Source organism: Lutra lutra, chromosome 12 (genome assembly GCF_902655055.1).
Source record: "Lutra lutra chromosome 12, mLutLut1.2, whole genome shotgun sequence".
Classification (NCBI taxonomy): Eukaryota; Metazoa; Chordata; class Mammalia; order Carnivora; family Mustelidae; genus Lutra; species Lutra lutra.
In genome coordinates this window covers 87,326,045-87,343,387 of record NC_062289.1, presented here as the reverse complement: position 1 = coordinate 87,343,387, position 17,343 = coordinate 87,326,045, and the positions used below count along the sequence as shown (strand labels likewise).

Sequence of the window (17,343 nt, the reverse complement as noted above, 5' to 3'; positions counted from 1 at the left end):
GCCGTGGTTGAGGATTAGCTAACAAGAGATAGGGCTCCCTTCCCTCCCATCTCCCAAAGCGAAGACCGCGGAGGAAGGAAATACTTCTAATAGCAGCAGATACAGTCAGTTTTTCCATTTCTGACACGTGAGAGGTGGGGGGGGAACGGAGGTGCAAAGAGCCACATAAAGGGGTCAAGTTCCCGAGTGAAGCCCCCAAACGCACGCGGGAGGCAGAGTGAGTGACCCAGAGCGGCTCGACCGTCGGGGGCCCGGCCCCTCGCAACTCCCTCCTCTCCCCTCCCGCGTCCCGAGCCGAGGAGCCTCCCTAAGTGAGCGGGGTTATTTCGGAATCACCATGAGGCAATTCTCATGAGGCAATGGGTCAGGAATGCGGCGCCGAGCCGGGCCGCTGGCGTCCGCGGTTCCCTGGGCGGCTCTACCTGCCCGCGTCCTGACGGGCATCCCCAGGGCTGCGGGAGCCGGAACTCGGGGAGGCAGGAAATGAATGGGGACCCGAGAGGTGGGGGCGCGGTGGCGCCGGGCCCCCGGCCCCGGGAGAACGAGAAGTTGGGAGGGAGACTGCCCCCCGCGACCCAGAGCGGGAGTCCGAAGCCCGGCCGGGGCGCCCCCTCCCGGGCGGGGCTGATCGAACGCGGCGGGGGCCGGGCCGAGGCCCGGGCCGGGCCCTCGGGGCTCCTCACCTCCGCGATGTCATGTTCCTCCCGCCCTCCGGCTCCGCGACGGACCCGCTCCTTGCTCAGGCTCTGCTGGACCCGGTCACATCGGGCTGGCCCGAGGGAGGCCCGCTCGGGACCGGACAGGGAGGCAGAGCCAGCCGGCCGCGCGCAGACCCCCCTCCAGGCCTGGGGATCCCGGAGACTGTGCAGCCGCCCCCCAAGCTCGGTTCGCTCCTCCTCCTCCCCCGCCTATCCCCACCGGCGCTGCCGTGACGTCACCCCGCGCGACGCCCGCCGCCACTTCCTGCTCCCACTCCTCCCGAGACTGAGCGGCGGCTGCTAATGGCAGTTCATAGTCTCCGTGGAGCCGCCGCGATGCAGTTAGCAAAGCACTTGCACCCTCCTTTAGACCCGGGCTGCAAGGCGCGCGCGCAACGCCCTCACTACTGACCGCATTCCTACCAAGCGATTGCATTCGCTCCCACCGTGTCAATTTTCATCCCTGCCCTGAGAGCCAAATCGAATTTCATTCATTTTATTCCACCATCTCCGCTCCACTTTTCAGCTGTGTAACCTTAGGAAAGTTCCTGAGCGTCAATTGTTGAGTCTCTGAGCTTCAGTGTTCTCCATTTCTTCATTTCTGTAAAGTGAACATGGTAATTGTATTCTTTTCATAAGATTATTATGGGGATTAAATATACAAAATGCTTAGAACTCAGCCTGACCTATTTAATAAGTCCTTTGTGATTGTTATCTGGATTATCATGATAATTAAACATCTGTTGAATGTTTTCTTTCAGGTAGGCACTGTTTAAAACTATGGGGATCCAAAAAACCACAATGAGGATACTATAGAGAACTGAAGGCAAAAACCCTGCTAAAACACTCAAGAAAATACTGTATTTCCGTCTTCCTTTCTTTTCCCCATACCCTTTTATATTATCACTTTTTAAAGATTTTTATTTATTTATTTTAGAGAGAGAGAATACCAAGTAGATTCCTTGCTGAGTCCATCAAGGGGCTGGATCCCACAACCATGAGATCATGTCCTGAGCAGAAACCACGTGTTGGGCACTCCACCAAGAGTGGATGCTCCACTGACTGCCCTACCACCAGGTATCCCGTATCTTTTTTTTAAGATTTATTTATTTATTTATTTGAGAGAGAGAGAGAGAGAAAGAGGCAGAAGAAGAGAGAGAGAGAATCTCAAGCTGACTCCATGCTGAGTGGTGGGCTCCACTGGAGAGTCAGTCTCCCAACCCTAGTCTAAGCCAAGAGTTGGAGCTTAATCCACTGCACCATCCAGGCACCCCTATATTTCATCTTCAATAGAGTAGTTAGGTAAGTCTTCACTGAGGATCACAATCTGTGTACAGATCTGATCCTAGAGTAGTCAGTGGGAATGACTCTGGCAAATAGCATTTCAAGCATAGGGAGAGGCAAGTGCAAAAGCCCTGAGGCAGGAGGCTGCCTCCTGTATTCCAGAAACTATGACAAGCTCTCTGACTGGAGCGCAGAAGGCCGTGGGAGGGGTGAAGGGAGACCAGTAGAAGATGAGGTGAGAACAGAATAGAGATGATCTGGGGTCCTATAGAAATGGAGGGCCATTAAAAGATTTTTAGCAAAGAAGGAATATAATCTGTGTTTTAAAATTAAAAGTAATAAAGTAAGGGTACTCTGGGAGAATCAGATCAAGAGAGCAAGTCTGAAAACAGACTAGTTCAGAATACTGTAATATTCCAGACTAGAGATGATGGTGGCTCAGACCAGAATGAGAAGCTAGAGCCTTTACCTGATGAATGTCCTTGTGATTCATTTAAAGGCCACAGATCTAGTAAATGGCAGAGTCAGAATTCGAACCCACATGTACGTAGCTCCAGAATCTTTATTTTTATTTCCTCCCAATGCTCCCCACCTCATTCCTAAAAAGAGAACTCTAATACTCTGATATAAGGTGCTGACTTCCTAAGCCTTGGTGATACCAAAAAAAAAAAAAAATCCTGACAAAACGTATCGTTAATATATGTCAGTTTAATTTAGATAATAGACCTTCAACAAGCAGTTGCCTACCCTGTTTCTTTCCAGACCCCCTAAAAGTCCTGGCCTTCTGGATGACTCAAACAACACTGACTGATGTTAGGCCCGCAGGCTTGCCCTTTCTAACCCATTCTCCACCAAATAAAAAGAGTAACCTAAAATGCAAAAGTAGTCACCACCCGCATTGAATACTTCAATGGCTACTTATTGCTCTTAGGATGAAATCATAAAAAAATTTTAAGAACTCAGTCTGGTCCCTCACTTACCTCACCAGCCCCTCTTCCCAGGACTCTGTGACCCAGCCATGCTGAGTGACCTTCAGTTCCCCTCAATATATGAAGCTCTCTTGCAGCTCAGTATCTTTACACAATCTCCTCCCTCTCCCTGGAGGTTTCTTTCTCACCTCCTTCCTCATGAACTCTAATCTATGTCTCTGATCTCAGACTAGAAGTCATCTCCTCTGGGATAGGAAGACTTACCTGATTCTCCCAGTCCAGGTTAGATGGTCCCCAAGACACCTATTCTAGCTTAGTACCGAACAGAGTCCACTATAAATCTAAGAAACAGTACTATGTGGGGGTTAAGTTCTTGATCTCCAAAGCTCGGCCTGCCTACGTGGCTATCCAGAGGCAAGTTACTTGACTTCTCTGTGTCTCAGTTTCCTTCTTGAAAAAATGGAGGGGTCCACATGTTACCACAGGTAGGTGGTGAAGCATGAAATATTTCCTCCTGGGGGCGCCCGGGTGGCTCAGTTTGTTCTGTGTCTACCTTCGGCTCAGGTCATGATCCCAGGGTCCACCTGCTTGTGCATTTGCTCTCTTTCTGTCAAATAAATAAATAAAATCTTTTAAAAAGAGAGAGAGATTTGCTATTTATGAAGTACTTAGTGCTGGCCACGTAAGTAGTTGCTAAATGCTGGTTATCGTTTGTCTCTTCCAAAGTAAACTGTGACCTCTTTGAATGCAGAAACCATTGCTTCCCCACTCTTTCCTATATTCTGTACAGGCTGCAGCAAGAATGATCTTTTGAGAGTACAAATCTAATCATGTCATTCTCCTGTTCTAAGAAGGAGTTCAAAACCTGTAGCATTAAATGAAAACCTTGCATTAGCACACTAGGCCCTTCTAAATATGAACAGTGTCTACCTGTTCAGCTTCATTTACTCCCACTCCCTCACATAATCTCAGAGTTTCCAAAGCCCTCTTGTTGTTTCTTGCATCCCTGTCTTCCTAAATTGAGTTCTTTCTGTCTGGAACACCCTTTAAGCCCCTGTTTCCATGAATTTTTTAATTCTTCTTTAATTCCCAGCTGGCCCATTCATTCTTTAGTAGGATGCTCTTTAACCTCCATGTATTTGAGTACTTTCCAAATTTATTCTTGTGATTGAGTACCAGTTTCAAAGCATTGTGCTCTGAAAATATGCAAGAGAATGGTCCCAATTTTTCATACTGGTTGAGACCTGATTTGTGACCTAGTATGTGATCTATTCTGGAGAATGTTCCATGTGCACTCGAGAAGAATGTGTATTCTATTGCTTTAAGATGGAGTTTTCTGAATACATCTGTGAAGTCCTTCTGGCCCAGTGTGTCATTCAAAGCCCTTGTTTCTTTGTTGATCTTCTGCTTAGATGATCTGTCCATTGCAGTGGGAGGAGGGTGTTAAAGTCCCCCTACTATAATTGTATTATTATTAATGTGTTTCTTTAATTTTATTATTAATTGGCTTATAAATTGGCTGCTCCCATGTTAGGGGCATAAATATTTACAATTGTCAGATCTTCTAGTTGGATAGACCCTTTAATTATGATATAGTGTCCTTCCTCATCTCTTATTACAGTATTTGGTTTAAAATCTAATTTGTCTATGGGCGCCTGGGTGGCTCAGTGGGTTAAGCCGCTGCCTTCGGCTCAGGTCATGATCTCAGGGTCCTGGGATCGAGGCCCGCGTCGGGCTCTCTGCTCGGCAGGGAGCCTGCTTCCTCCTCTCTCTCTGCCTGCCTCTCTGCCTGCTTGTGATCTCTCTCTGTCAAATAAATAAATAAATAAAATCTTTAAAAAAAAAAATAAATAAATAAAATCTAATTTGTCTAATATAAAGATTGCCAATCCAGCTTTCCTTTGATGTCTATTAGCATGATGAATGGCTTTCCACCCCCTCACTTTCAATGTCTTCGGGTATAAAATGAATCTCCTGCAGATAGCATGTCAATGGGTCTTGCTTCTTTATCCAATCTGATACCATGTGTCTTTTGATTGGAACATTTAGCCCGTTTATATTCAGAATAACTATTGAGAGTTATGAATTTAGTGTCATTGTATTACCTGTAAAGTCCCTGTTTCTGTATATTGTCTCTGTTCCTTTCTGGTCTGTGTTACTTTTGGGTTCTCTCTTCACTTAAAGCATCCCTTTTAATATTTCTTGTGGGGCTGGTTTGGTGATCACAGATTCTTTTAGTTTCTGTTTTGTCCTGGAAGCTTTTTTTCTCTCCTTCTGTTTTAAATGACATCCTAGCTGGATAAAGTATTCTTGGCTGCATACTGTTCTCATTTAGCACCATGAATATATCATGCCAGTCCTTTCTGGCATATCAGGTCTCTGTGGATAGGTCTGCTGCCAGTCTATTGTTTCTAACCTTGTAGCTAATGGACCTCTTGTCCCGAGCTGCTTTCGGGATTTTCTCTTTATTGCTGAGATTTGCAAGTTTCAGTATTATATATTGGGGTGTTGACCTATTTTTATTGATTTTGAGGGGGCTTCTCTGTGCCTCCTGGAGTTGAATGCCTGTTTCCTTCCCTGGATTAGGGAAGTTCTCCATTATAATTTGCTCCAATTTATCTTCTGCCCCTCCTCCCCCTCTCTCTTTCCTCTTCTTCTGGGATCCCAATTATTCTAAAATTGTTTTGTTTTATGGTTTCACTTATCTCTCGAATTCTATCCTCATGATACCTTAGTTGTTTATTTCTCTTTTTCTCAGCTTCTTCATTCTCCGTCATTTGGTCCTCTATATCATTAATTCTTTCTTCTGCCTCATTTATCCTAGCAGTTAGGGGCTCCATTTTTTATTGCTTCTCATTAATAGCCTTTTTAATTTTACTTGATAAGATTGTAATTAGATTTTAATATTTTATTTAATGTTAATTTTAATTAGATTTTAATATTTAATAAGATTTTAATCTTTTATTTCTCCAGAAAGGGACTCTCTAGTGTCTTCTCTGCTTTTATCAAGCCCAACTAATATCTTTATAATCATTATTCTGAATTCTAGTTCCGACATCTTACTTATGACCATACTGACCTGACAGTCAGTACTACCTCTTGTTCTCTTTTTTGAGGTGAGTTTTTCCATCTTGTCATATTTGCAGAAAGTGTACGCTCTTCTGTTTATATAGTTGCAGCAATTCTTTTCTTAGATCTCTGGTTGAGTTCACAGGTGGTCAGAATGATGTGATAGCTATCTAGATGAATTCCTGGGACCAAACAAGACTAAGGTCTCCTCCTCCTTGACCATCCTGGACTCCTCCAGGACTTTTTTTTTTCTATTCGGTTTTTAAACAAGCTCATAATATGTGTCTATATTTGTGGATTCATAATATGTATGAATCCATTATTGTAATAAAATAATTAAGTTTGTGTATTTATATGCATATATAATCACAAGGACTGTATATGTTTGTGACTTAATTTTTTCTCTTAATATGTAGTAAATATCCCTAAACCAGCATTTTTGTCCAGTATAAATATAATATGAGCCATATATGCAATATTAAATGTTATAGTATTTAGAGGCACCTGGGTGGCTCAGTGGGTTAAGCCACTGCCTTTGGCTCAGGTCATGATCTCAGGGTCCTGGGACTGAGCCCCACATCAGGCTCTCTGGTCAGCAGGGAGCCTGCTTCCCCTCTCTCTCTGCCTGCCTCCCTGCCTACTTGTGATCTCTCTCTCTCTCTGTCAAATAAACAAATAAAATCCTTTAAAAATAAATAAATAAATATTTGTATTCAGTATATTGTATTTAATTAATAATAAATAATTTTAATTTAATAATTTAAATAAAATAATAATTTTATTTAATTTATTAATAAATAAATAAATGTTACAGTATTCACACTTTAAAGAGTAAAAAGGGGTATAATCAGTGAAAATATGTTTACCCCAATATATCAAGATGTTATCATTCAACACAAATCAATAAGTATAAAAATTAGTGAGATATCTTAAATTCTTTTTTTCTTATTAAGCTTTCAAAGGCCAGTGTGTATTTTACCCTTACAGCACATCTCAGTGTGAACTGGCTACATTTCAATGGTCCATAACCATCTTTGGCTAATGCTACTGTATAGACAACACACTTACATGGAAGTCATTCTCTCCCATTGCTGCATAATATTCTGTAGAATGGATATACATTTTTAGTCCACTTCTGTTAATAGACATTTGAATTATTTCTAGGGTTTGGGGGTGGGGAGTTGCACTGAAAATAGTGTTTCCCAGGTCCTGGGATCGAGCCCCGCATTGGGCTCTTTGCTCAGCGGGGAGCCTGCTTCCTCCTCTCTCTCTGCCTGCCTCTCCGCCTACTTGTGATCTCTGTCTGTGAAATAAATAAATAAAATCTTTAAAAAAAAAAGATTTTATTTTTAAGTAATCTCTGCACCCAACGTGGGGCTCAACCTCACCCCAACATCAAGAGTTGCATGCTCTACTAACTGAGCCAAGCAGGCCCCCCTTCATCAACTTTCTTTCTTTTTATTTTTTTTTAAGATTTTGTTTATTTATTTGAGAGGGAGAGAGAGAGAGAGAACGAAAGGGCAGTGGGGCAGAGGGAGAGGGAGAAGCAGACTCCCTACTGAGCAGGGAGACAGACATGGGGCTCAATCCCAGGACCCTGGGATCATGACCTGAGCCGAAGGCAGATGCTTAGCCAACTGAGCCAGGTGCCCCTTTCCCTCTTTTTTTTTTTTTTAAGATTTATTCATTTTAGGGGAGAGGTGGGGCAGAGGAAGAGAATCTCCAAGCAGACTCCCCGCTGAGTGCAGAGTCTGACACAGGGCTCAATTTCATGACCCATAAGATCATAACCTGAGCCAAAACTGAGAGTTGAATGCTTAGCCAACTGAGCCATCCAGGCACCCTTCCCTGAACTTTTTTATGAGAAAATTCAGTGAATGAGTGAATCACTATATTGATCTTAACTTAGGGAGGTATTATCAATGTTGTCAATATTGTTCCAATTCTGTATATATATTATTTTAAAGATTTTGTTTATTTATTTGTGAGTGAGCAAGAGAGAGCACAATGGGAAGGGGAGAGGGAGAAAGTGAGGCTGACTCCACACTGAGCAGGGAGCCTGATGTGGGGACAATGAGATCATGACCAGAGCCAAAATCAGATGCTTAGCTGGCTGAGCCACCCAGGAGCCCCCATCCCCAATTTAAAAACAAGAAGACTTATGTGCAGAAGTTTATCATAAGATCATATATCAAGTGAGCTCCAGGTTACAAGGTCAGTACCCTCTCTGTGGCATAACTGCCTGCTGATTTTGTCTTTCTGTGGCACCAAGAGGTAGGATTCTATGTATCTGTGTGACAGTGGGTAAATCATTTGTTATAAATGAGTTTCTGTTCTTTCATCTTAAATTCCTACTTCAGGGGCACCTGGGTGGCTCAGTCAGTTGAGGGTCTGACTCCTGATTTTGGCTCAGATCATAATCTCAGGATCATGGGATAGAGCCCTGCTTAGAGCCCCACATGTGACTTCGTGCTCAGAGTGGAGTCTGCTGGTCCCTCTCCCTCCCTCTCTGCCCCTCCTGTCTTCTAAAATAATAAATAAAATCTTCAAAAAGGTTGCCTTGAGGCTTAAAATGATTTAGTCTCTACAAAAATGTCTCCTTTGTAATTAATGAAGCACTGTGCAAATTTAAGAGCATTTTATATATGGCAAACTAGGTGCTTGATAATAATGTTTACTTTGTAGCTAATACATTGACAATATTTTGTCCAAATAATTTTGCAGTACCACAACGAAACACAAGAGGGGGTTCATTTGTGTTTTTATTTCAATGGCAGGTCATTTAACATATTGGTGCATTTACTACGTGAAAGCTTATGAAATTCTTCATTTTTTTTAGAGACTTAAGTGAGCAACTCTGCACTTCATTCATTCCAATACACTTTGCTTTTTTTTTTTTTTTTTTTTTTTCCAATACATTTTCTGAAGTGACTATTTTTAGTAGGTGTTTTGCTCAGGAAGCTGAACAAGTAAAGCTGCTGACATTCCCATTCTTTTTTTTTTTTTTCTTTTTAGATGTTTATTTATTTGACAGACAGAGATCACAAGTAGGCAGAGAGGCAGGCAGACGGAGAGGAAGGGAAGCAGGCTCCCCACTGAGCAGAGAGCCCAATGCGGTGTTTGATCCCAGGACCTTGGGATCATGACCTGAGCCAAAGGCAAAGGCTTTAACCCACTGAGCCACTCAGGCACCCTGACTTCCCATTCTTAAGAAAGAGCAGTCCAGGGGCGCCTGGGTGGCTCAGTGGGTTAGGCCGCTGCCTTCGGCTCAGGTCATGATCTCGGGGTCCTGGGATCGGGTCCCGCATCGGGCTCTCTGCTTGGCAGGAAGCCTGCTTCCCTCTCTCTCTCTCTGCCTGCCTCTCTGTCTGCTTGTGGTCTCTCTCTGTCAAATCAATAAATAAAATCTTTAAAAAAAAAAAAAAAGAAAGAGCAGTCCCCAAGCTTTTCCTTGAGACTATTACAGGCCCAGACAGTGAATAATCATACACTGGCATCAAATGCAGCCTCCTTAATTTGCATGGAAGGAAGACAGACTCGTTTAGAAGCCACGTGTTTCAGCAGGCATAGCCAGTCTGCATTCACTGTAGTCTGAAAGGTTCCACGGAAATCTCTGAGGCCTTCTGAGACATTTGATCACTACATTTGTATCTTTAGTCATCCAGAATGGGAAAAGGCTACATGATTCTCAGGGGACACAGTCGCAAAACAGGTGATTTGGATCTGAAGAAAATCAAGGTGAAAAGCTCTCACCACTAACAACAAGCAAATGAAAGAGAATGGAAAATTCTGGCCAAAAGGTGTCACATATGTGGACATGTTGCCTTAAGGGCTTGGATGCAGTAGAAAACAATAAGATACAGTGTTTTGTTTATTTTGTAAAGGTAATATATATACTTCTTTTTTTTTTAAAGATTTTATTTATTTATGTGACAGAGAGAAATCACAAGTAGGCAGAGAGGCAGACAGAGAGAGAGGAGGAAGCAGGCTCCCCGCTGAGCAGAAAGCCCGATGTGGGGCTCGAACCCAGGACCTGGGATCATGACCTGAGCCGAAGGCAGCGGCTTAACCCACTGAGCCACCCAGGCGCCCCTATATATACTTCTTCTTAATTCTAATATGAGCAAAGAACTCTCTTTTTCATCTTCATTAGTCATCGTTTTAATCTTTATATATGAATGGTTAAAAGTGCAATCCCTGAAATCAGATCCCTGTTATGAATAAGTTACTTGACCTCTTTGAGCTACAGATTCCTCTTAATAATATCCTTCGTATGTTGTTGAGAGGATTGAATGAAATAAAGCAAGGCATATAACACGGGTTCTAACCACATAGCATACAGTACTGTTTTTATTATCCCTGCTACATAAACATTTGGCAAAATATTTGGCACCTGGTAGGATCTCACCAACAACTATGATGTTGATGTTGATGTTGATGACAGTGGTGTCATGCAGGGGGTGGGGGGCAGGTGATGATAACAAGAACTAACATTTATCTAGCACTTACCATGCATCAAATACTGTTCTTCGTGATTTTGTGTATAGTGACTCATTAATCTTCCCAACAACGCTGTGGAGAAGGTAATATTGTTTTTTCTTTTCTAAGATCTTATTTATTTATTTGCGAGAGGGGGGGGGGGGGAGAGAATGCACTAGCAGGGGGAGGGGCAGAGGGAAAAGCAGACTCACCACTGAGCAGGGAGCCCCACATGAGGCTTGATCTCAGGACCCTGAGATCATGACCCGAGTCCAAGGCAGATGCTTAACTGAATGAGCCACCCAGGCACACTGGCAGGTCATATTGTTATTTTCATTTTAGAAATGAAGAAACTGGGGGTGCCTGGGTGCCTTAGTTGGTTAAGCATCTGACTCTTGATTTCAGCTCAAGTCATGATCTCAGGGTCCTGAGATCGACCCCATGTGGGGCTTCCTGCTCAGTGGGGTGTCCACTTCTCTCTCTCCCTCTGATCCTACCCCTTGTTCATGCTCGCTCTCCCTCAAACAAAAAATTAAATTGAATCTTTTTTTTTTTAAAAAGAAATGAAGAAAGCAGTACAACACCTGAAACTAATGTAACATTGTGTGTCAACTATACTTTGATAAATAAAATAAATTAAAACAAAATTTCCAAAAGAAAAGAAAAGAAATGAAGTACAAAGTAACCAGAAATGCTTGTAGAAGGGATGAACAAGCATGCTCTTATGTTTCCATGCCTCTTGCATTAATTTTTCCAGTTAGCACTTTCACCTGCCAAATTTGTATTTACTCTTCCAAATCCAACACAAAACCCAACTCTTTTGCAAAATTTCCAAAACCTCCCAGAAGAAATAGCTTATAATTATTCATTTTTTTCTGTTTGTTTTTCCTTTGAATGCGTGTTCTTTGAGAGCAGGAATATATTTTATTCATTTTATTTTTTAACTTTTCTTTTAGATTTTATTTATTTATTTGTCAGAGAGAGAGATCACAAGTAGGCAGAGAAGCAGGCAGAGGGGAAAGGGGGAAGTAGGCTTCCTGCTCAGCAGAGAGCCTGATGTGGGGCTCCATCCCAGGACCCTGGGATCATGACCTGAGCTGAAGGCGGAACCTTAACCCACTGAGCCACACAGGCGCCCCTTATTTTTTAACTTCTTTAAAGAATTTATTTTAAGTAATCTCTACACCCAATGTGGGGCTTGACCTCAACAACCCCAGGATCAAGAGTTACATGATCTACCAATCAAGCCAGCCAATTCTGTCTTTTCTGACTCCCGGCCATTGAGCATAGGCTATAGTCTGAATAGGGGATGTAGGTATTAGGTCAATTGCAGAGAAAACGTCCATGAAAGGTTCCCAACTAGCCTTTCATAGGAAAGAGTTCGCTTTTTTTTTTTTTTTTTTTTTTTTGAATTTGGTCTTTCATCTATCTCTCCCCTCTTATAGGGAAATGTCAGTCCTTTCTAATGCCCTTAGTAAGCAAAATAAAAAAAATTATAATTTATGTCGACTTCCAAAAGTATTTTGAGAATTTTATTGGTCTATAAAATGAAATATGTTCAAAACGTTCTTGGCTATCGCCTCTTAAAAGAAGAAATTGCTCTTCGTACGTCGGGCAAAGGAGAGAAAACTACATTTCCCATAATGCCTCGTATCCGGAAGGAGGTGAGACTCAACACTTCCCGTGATTCCTTATAGACCGGAAGCCGGGACCTTAGTTCTCTTTCCCATCTTGCAAGGTAAGAATGGCGGGGCCTCTGTGCAAGACTCGATATCTGGATCCCCCATCCTTCGCCATCCGAATCAGGAGGGTATCAAGTGGACACCTGCAGGAGTCGGACATGCTCGGGGCCAACTGAGAGCCCTCCTAGACGCTTCATTTGTCTCGCCTGGGTTTGCGCGGGGGCACGAAGTGGGTGAGGTGGGGTGCCAAAGAGGCTCCGGAGCTCCCGGCTGCTTGCCACTCTTCTGCGCTGGGGTTACAGGACCCTTCTGGAGATCCGTAGCGGGGTAGTGGGGCGGTAGGGACCAGGATGATGGCGTGTGCTCCGGAATCCCGGGTTCGGGTTCCAGAAAACGCTTCTGAGCTCGTTAGAGCCACGTTGAGCTTTGGGGCTGAGTCCAAATGCTACTTTTCCTTAACACGTCCGCGACCGGAAGTCGCCTCTTGGCTCTGCGCTTTTCAGTCTGGTCTGAGTTTGGGCTGGTGTGTGTTCCTTCCTAAGCCGGATTTCTTAAGTGAGACAGCAGTCTGAAAAGCGCAGAAGCCCTGGAAGCAAATGGTTTCAGGGTCCAGCGTCGCTGCTCCATAAACTGTGGCGATTCGTGAGATTTCGAATTCGCAGAACAGGAATAAAGATCGAATGGAACAGGGACTTTTAGCCACTAAATATTTAGCAAACAGTTGTAAGAGCTCTTCAAATTCTTAAAAGCTAACCACTGTGAGGATTATTGCACGTGTGTGTGGTTTGGGGTTTTTCAGGGAAGGGGTGAAAGGATGTTATGGCTACTTGGGAAGAGAGGGTGAGGGTTCGGGGTCTCGAAAGCCTGTCAATGTACTGTGTAGACATGCTTTGTCATGAGATAACTGGAGAAGTCCTTTTCTTTTTAAACGTGTGTCCTGGTAGATGGCGGGCGAAAAAGCTAAGAAGCCGGATACTAAGGAGAAGAAACCTGAAGCCAAGAAGGCTGATGGCGGTGGCAAGGCTAAGAAGGGTAACCAGAAGGCTAAAACCCCGAAGAAGGGGAAGCCCCACTGCAGCCGAAACCCTGTCCTAGTCAGAGGAATTGGCAGGTACTCCCGATCGGCTATGTATTCCAGAAAGGCCATGTACAAGAGGAAGTATTCGGCAGCTAAATCCAGGGTAAGGGGCGAGGAGGATCACTGACCTTGACTTCTGTCTTCACCTTAGAAATTTTTGTCTGCCTGACTTTGATGCATTTCTGTGACAGGTTGAAAAGAAAAAGAAGGAGAAGGTTCTTGCTACCGTCACAAAACCAGTTGGTGGTGACAAGAACGGTGGTACCCGAGTGGTTAAACTTCGCAAAATGGTAAGATTTGGAAGAGACTGTGAATGGGAGACTTGAATACCGTGAGGGGTCTTTGGTGTTCTCAGGTTTTAAAGGTGTGCGTTGGCCAGAAGATGACTAATGGAGGATTCTGGGTTTACCACCAGGCCTCTTAAAAGTTTGTTGTTTGATCTTAAGCAGAGTTGCTTTTCCTCGCCGGTAAAGCAGGAATAAAGATCTGCCCCACAGTGTTGGGAGAATGACGTGCGGCATGAATTCTCGGTGCTGCTGGGCCTGTAGAACAGTTACATACCAGAGGACTGTTGCTTGGCTCCTCTACCATGCACAAGACCCAACATTTTCTCAGCATTTGCTTTGTAATTTCCATTATGAAAATATTCCCAGGTGTATTATGGTCATCACAGTTGGAAATTACTGCTCCAGAGGGGATTACTACTTCGATTCCTTGTTACTGTTTTTGTGGGCTAGTTGTCTGTTGGGTGCTAATGTTTGTGGTCGAAGCAGGAGGTTATTATGTGTTACTTGTCGTACGCTTAATGGTCTGTGTAGGGTCTTGTTTTTACAATAAATGAACTGGCGGTCCTGATCTGAACTGTGGGGTTTTGTTTCCCTTTGTGCGTAACATGGGAGTGATGCGCATTAACGTGGAGGATGTGAACACAATGGAAAAACAAGCCATGCGTCCTTCATAATCTCCGAAATGTGTGTCAGATGTGTTTCTGGAGAAGTACAGTTTAGGTTAAGGTCAGGGACTCCAGGAGAGCTTGAGAGTCACTGCTGTGCCACAGTGTGTGATGATAAGACAGTGTATGGGAGTTTGTCATTTAATCCCAAGTCTACAGAGGTAACTTGCTTGATGCTTTTCTGCCTTTGCCTGAACACTCTGCTCCTTTAGTTAAATGGATTCCTTCTTGTGTTTTGCATAGGAAAGGATAAGCAGCATTTACTTTTCCAAATTTCCTATGACTTGGGAGAGGTGAAAATGAAATGCAGCAGTGTAAATCATTTAAAGTGGGTGAAAAGGGTGTAGCGAGCGTTCCGCTGTCACAACCAGCTCTACTAATCTGATTTGCTTGTTTAAATAAGTTGGACCTGTGGATTCCTTACAGCCTAGGTATTATCCTACCGAAGATGTGCCTCGAAAGCTGTTGAGCCACGGCAAAAAACCTTTCAGTCAGCATGTGAGAAAACTGCGAGCTAGCATCACCCCTGGGACCATTTTGATCATCCTCACTGGGCGCCACAGAGGCAAGGTGAGCAGAGCGGACGCGTCAGCTCAGGGGCTTGAGGTGCTTGGTAATCATGTGTTGACACTCTGGGTAGAGTTTCTGCATTTGCCTGTGGTAGCTGTGGTTCGCAGTGGAGGGGTCGGGGCGGGGGCGACAGTACCAGGAGCCCAGGCACTAGCATGACGCTTTCGGTCCATAATGTACAATAAATTATTACCATTTCCTGCTGTTGGGGATATGTATTACAGATGATTTAGATGTCCCTGTACCCAAAAGTATTTATATATTTCAGTTATTCCCTTAGGATAGCTTTGCAGGGATAGAATTACTGAGTTAAAGAAGGTAATAGTTGCTCATTAAAAACAAGCAGGCAGAAGTATTGCTCATATCCATGGGTCGCCCCTGTTGGCAGTTGGTATGATTCTAGAGTTGCTGAGTGGATACATACTTAGAAATTTCCTTTACCAAATTTAGAAGTACAAGATTTGATTTAGAAATCTGTTTTCAACACAGAAATGTCTGATGTGTCTGTTTGATTTACAGAGGGTAGTTTTCCTGAAGCAGCTGAGCAGTGGCTTGCTACTTGTAACTGGTAAGAAGATCCTTGGATTTTATATTCTCTGAAATTTGACACTTTTAAATGTACTTTTGCTCCCGCCTACATGGAAGTTCCAGTGTTGAGATTACGTGCCCTATTTCATTGTCTTGCATACACCTGAGTTCTAAGGAAGCAGGTATTTAAATTTTGTGTGGCAACATAGCACCAGGTAACTGCCACCTGAAGAATGGTTGGCTGTTAACCCCAGGGAATGGTCCTGTGTGAGACTTGTATTGGTCTGCCACTTGGAACCAGAGTACAGTGGCCAAACAGGTAAAAAGCGAACTGTTCACTCTGGAAAGCAGTGCTTGGTTTAAATTTATCAGGGACCTGTGGCTGTGGCCAGCTGTCTCCCAGCTTGGGTGACTTAAGATTTGAAGAAGAAACCGTGGACAAACTGAGATCTTGAGAAAGTCTAGATGCTGGCTATAAAAAGGGCAGTTTGAGATTTCTTGACCCTAGGTAGAAAATTCAGTACACCAGGTTTCTTTAAAGTCTGTTCTTAAGTCGTTGCTTTCTCTTTCCCTCAGTATATTGGTTTTTTTCTTTTCTTTAGGACCTCTGTCCCTCAATCGAGTTCCTCTGCGTAGAACACACCAAAAATTCGTCATTGCCACTTCTACCAAAATTGATATCAGCAGCGTGAAAATCCCCAGACATCTCACTGATGCTTATTTCAAGAAGAAGAAGTTGCGTAAGCCCAGACACCAGGAGGGTGAGATCTTCGACACCGAAAAAGAGGTAAGCTTCTCTCTCCGTCTTGGCCCCTGATGGCTCCACTTCCCTAGGTGGGAGTGAAAAACGTTTCCACGAGGGGCTGACAGAGAAGTTAATAATGAGTAGCTGGGGAATGACGTCATTCCAGATGGTGCTGCTTTCAGTGATTTTTAATGGTGGTTGAGAGCTCCACTTAGACTATATTTTAAGACTTTATTTATTTGACAGAGCACAAACAGGGGAGCAGCAGAGGGAAAGGAAGAAGCAGGCTCTCCACTGAGCAGGGAGCCCGATGCAGGCGCCATCCCAGAAACCTGGGATCGTGACCTGAGCCTCGGGCAGACTCTTAACCAGCTGAGCCCCCCAGGCACCTCTAACTGCTACTGTTCTACTGGGAGTTCACACTTGTTTATCCTTTTTGGGGGAGGGATGGGAAAGAGAATCTTAAGCAGGCTCCGTGCCCAGCTCACAGCCCCACATGGGGCTTGATCTCACAGCCCTGTGATCATAACCTGAACCAAAGTCAAGAGTCAGACGCTTTACTGACTGAGCCACCGAGATGCCCCTACCCTTGTTTATCCTCGATGTGTATTAAAGGAGACCAAAGGAAAAGAGCTACAGTTTTTGCTATATTAAAAACAAGGTTATACTATACTACTTCATAGTCCTCCAAGGGAAAGATGATCAAAATTGCTTTCTAAATATCCCTGGGATTTAGTACTTGGGAGATAGGATTCCTGAGTCAAATGGAGTCTGGTATTTATGCCCTACTTTTAAATGATCTTCTTTTCTTTCTCTCCCCTAGAAATACGAGATTACAGAGCAGCGCAAGGTTGATCAGAAAGCTGTGGACTCACAAATTCTGCCAAAAATCAAGGCTGTTCCTCAGCTTCAGGGCTACCTCCGCTCTGTGTTTTCTCTCACAAATGGAGTTTACCCTCACAAGTTGGTGTTCTAAATTTCCTACAAAGAACCTAATTAAATAACTGATCAATTCCTTTGTGTCTTTTTTAAAATGTTTATGTGCCTGGAGGTGTGGCTTGACTTGGCCAGCTTGTTAGGGTCTTAGCCTCTGCTGAGAGGTGGGGAAATTGGGAGGGTGGCACCAGCTGCAGGGGAACCGCCTCTTCAGCTTGGTGTTAGCATTTTAGCTTAGTGTCTGGCTTGTCACCCAGCACCCACCGTATTAAATAGCACCATTTCCCTGGGTACCACGGAACAGGTCAGTACTGGAGTAGGAGGACAAACTGCCCTTCAGGCCACAGATTTTCCTTCCTTTGACGATGATACAGTTCTCCCCTATCGGCCCAA

The 17,343-nt window shown here is 43.9% G+C and overlaps 2 protein-coding genes and 1 long non-coding RNA gene across 5 annotated transcripts in view; 2 read left to right on the top strand and 1 right to left on the bottom strand.

Moving 5' to 3' along the window:
• PTPN11 (protein tyrosine phosphatase non-receptor type 11) overlaps positions 1-875 on the bottom strand; it is an 82,378-nt gene extending 81,503 nt beyond the window's left edge. Inside the window, exon 1 of one of the 2 annotated variants that reach the window (XM_047696836.1) lies at positions 684-875. In XM_047696836.1, the coding sequence (XP_047552792.1) occupies positions 684-697 (14 nt within the window). In that variant the 5' untranslated portion in view covers positions 698-875. The remainder of the gene's footprint in view (positions 1-683) is intronic. The other variant, XM_047696837.1, reaches the window with a different exon arrangement.
• Positions 876-907: 32 nt separating this feature from the next.
• Positions 908-9,864, top strand: LOC125081919 (uncharacterized). The gene is made up of 3 exons (XR_007121821.1): positions 908-1,315; positions 1,636-1,775; positions 9,638-9,864. It is a non-coding gene; the product is annotated as an uncharacterized LOC125081919 (long non-coding RNA).
• Positions 9,865-12,178: 2,314 nt separating this feature from the next.
• Positions 12,179-17,028, top strand: RPL6 (ribosomal protein L6). Of its 2 annotated transcripts, none has more exons than XM_047696838.1 (7): positions 12,179-12,197; positions 13,086-13,322; positions 13,411-13,509; positions 14,598-14,741; positions 15,261-15,309; positions 15,872-16,056; positions 16,838-17,028. In XM_047696838.1, exons 2-7 carry the CDS (start codon positions 13,086-13,088, stop codon positions 16,988-16,990), a joined length of 867 nt encoding a protein of 288 aa, XP_047552794.1. In that variant the 5' UTR covers positions 12,179-12,197; the 3' UTR covers positions 16,991-17,028. The 2 variants fall into 2 exon arrangements, with proteins under 2 accessions (XP_047552794.1, XP_047552795.1); XM_047696839.1 differs by lacking the exon at positions 12,179-12,197 and adding an exon at positions 12,241-12,374.
• Positions 17,029-17,343: the final 315 nt, after the last annotated feature.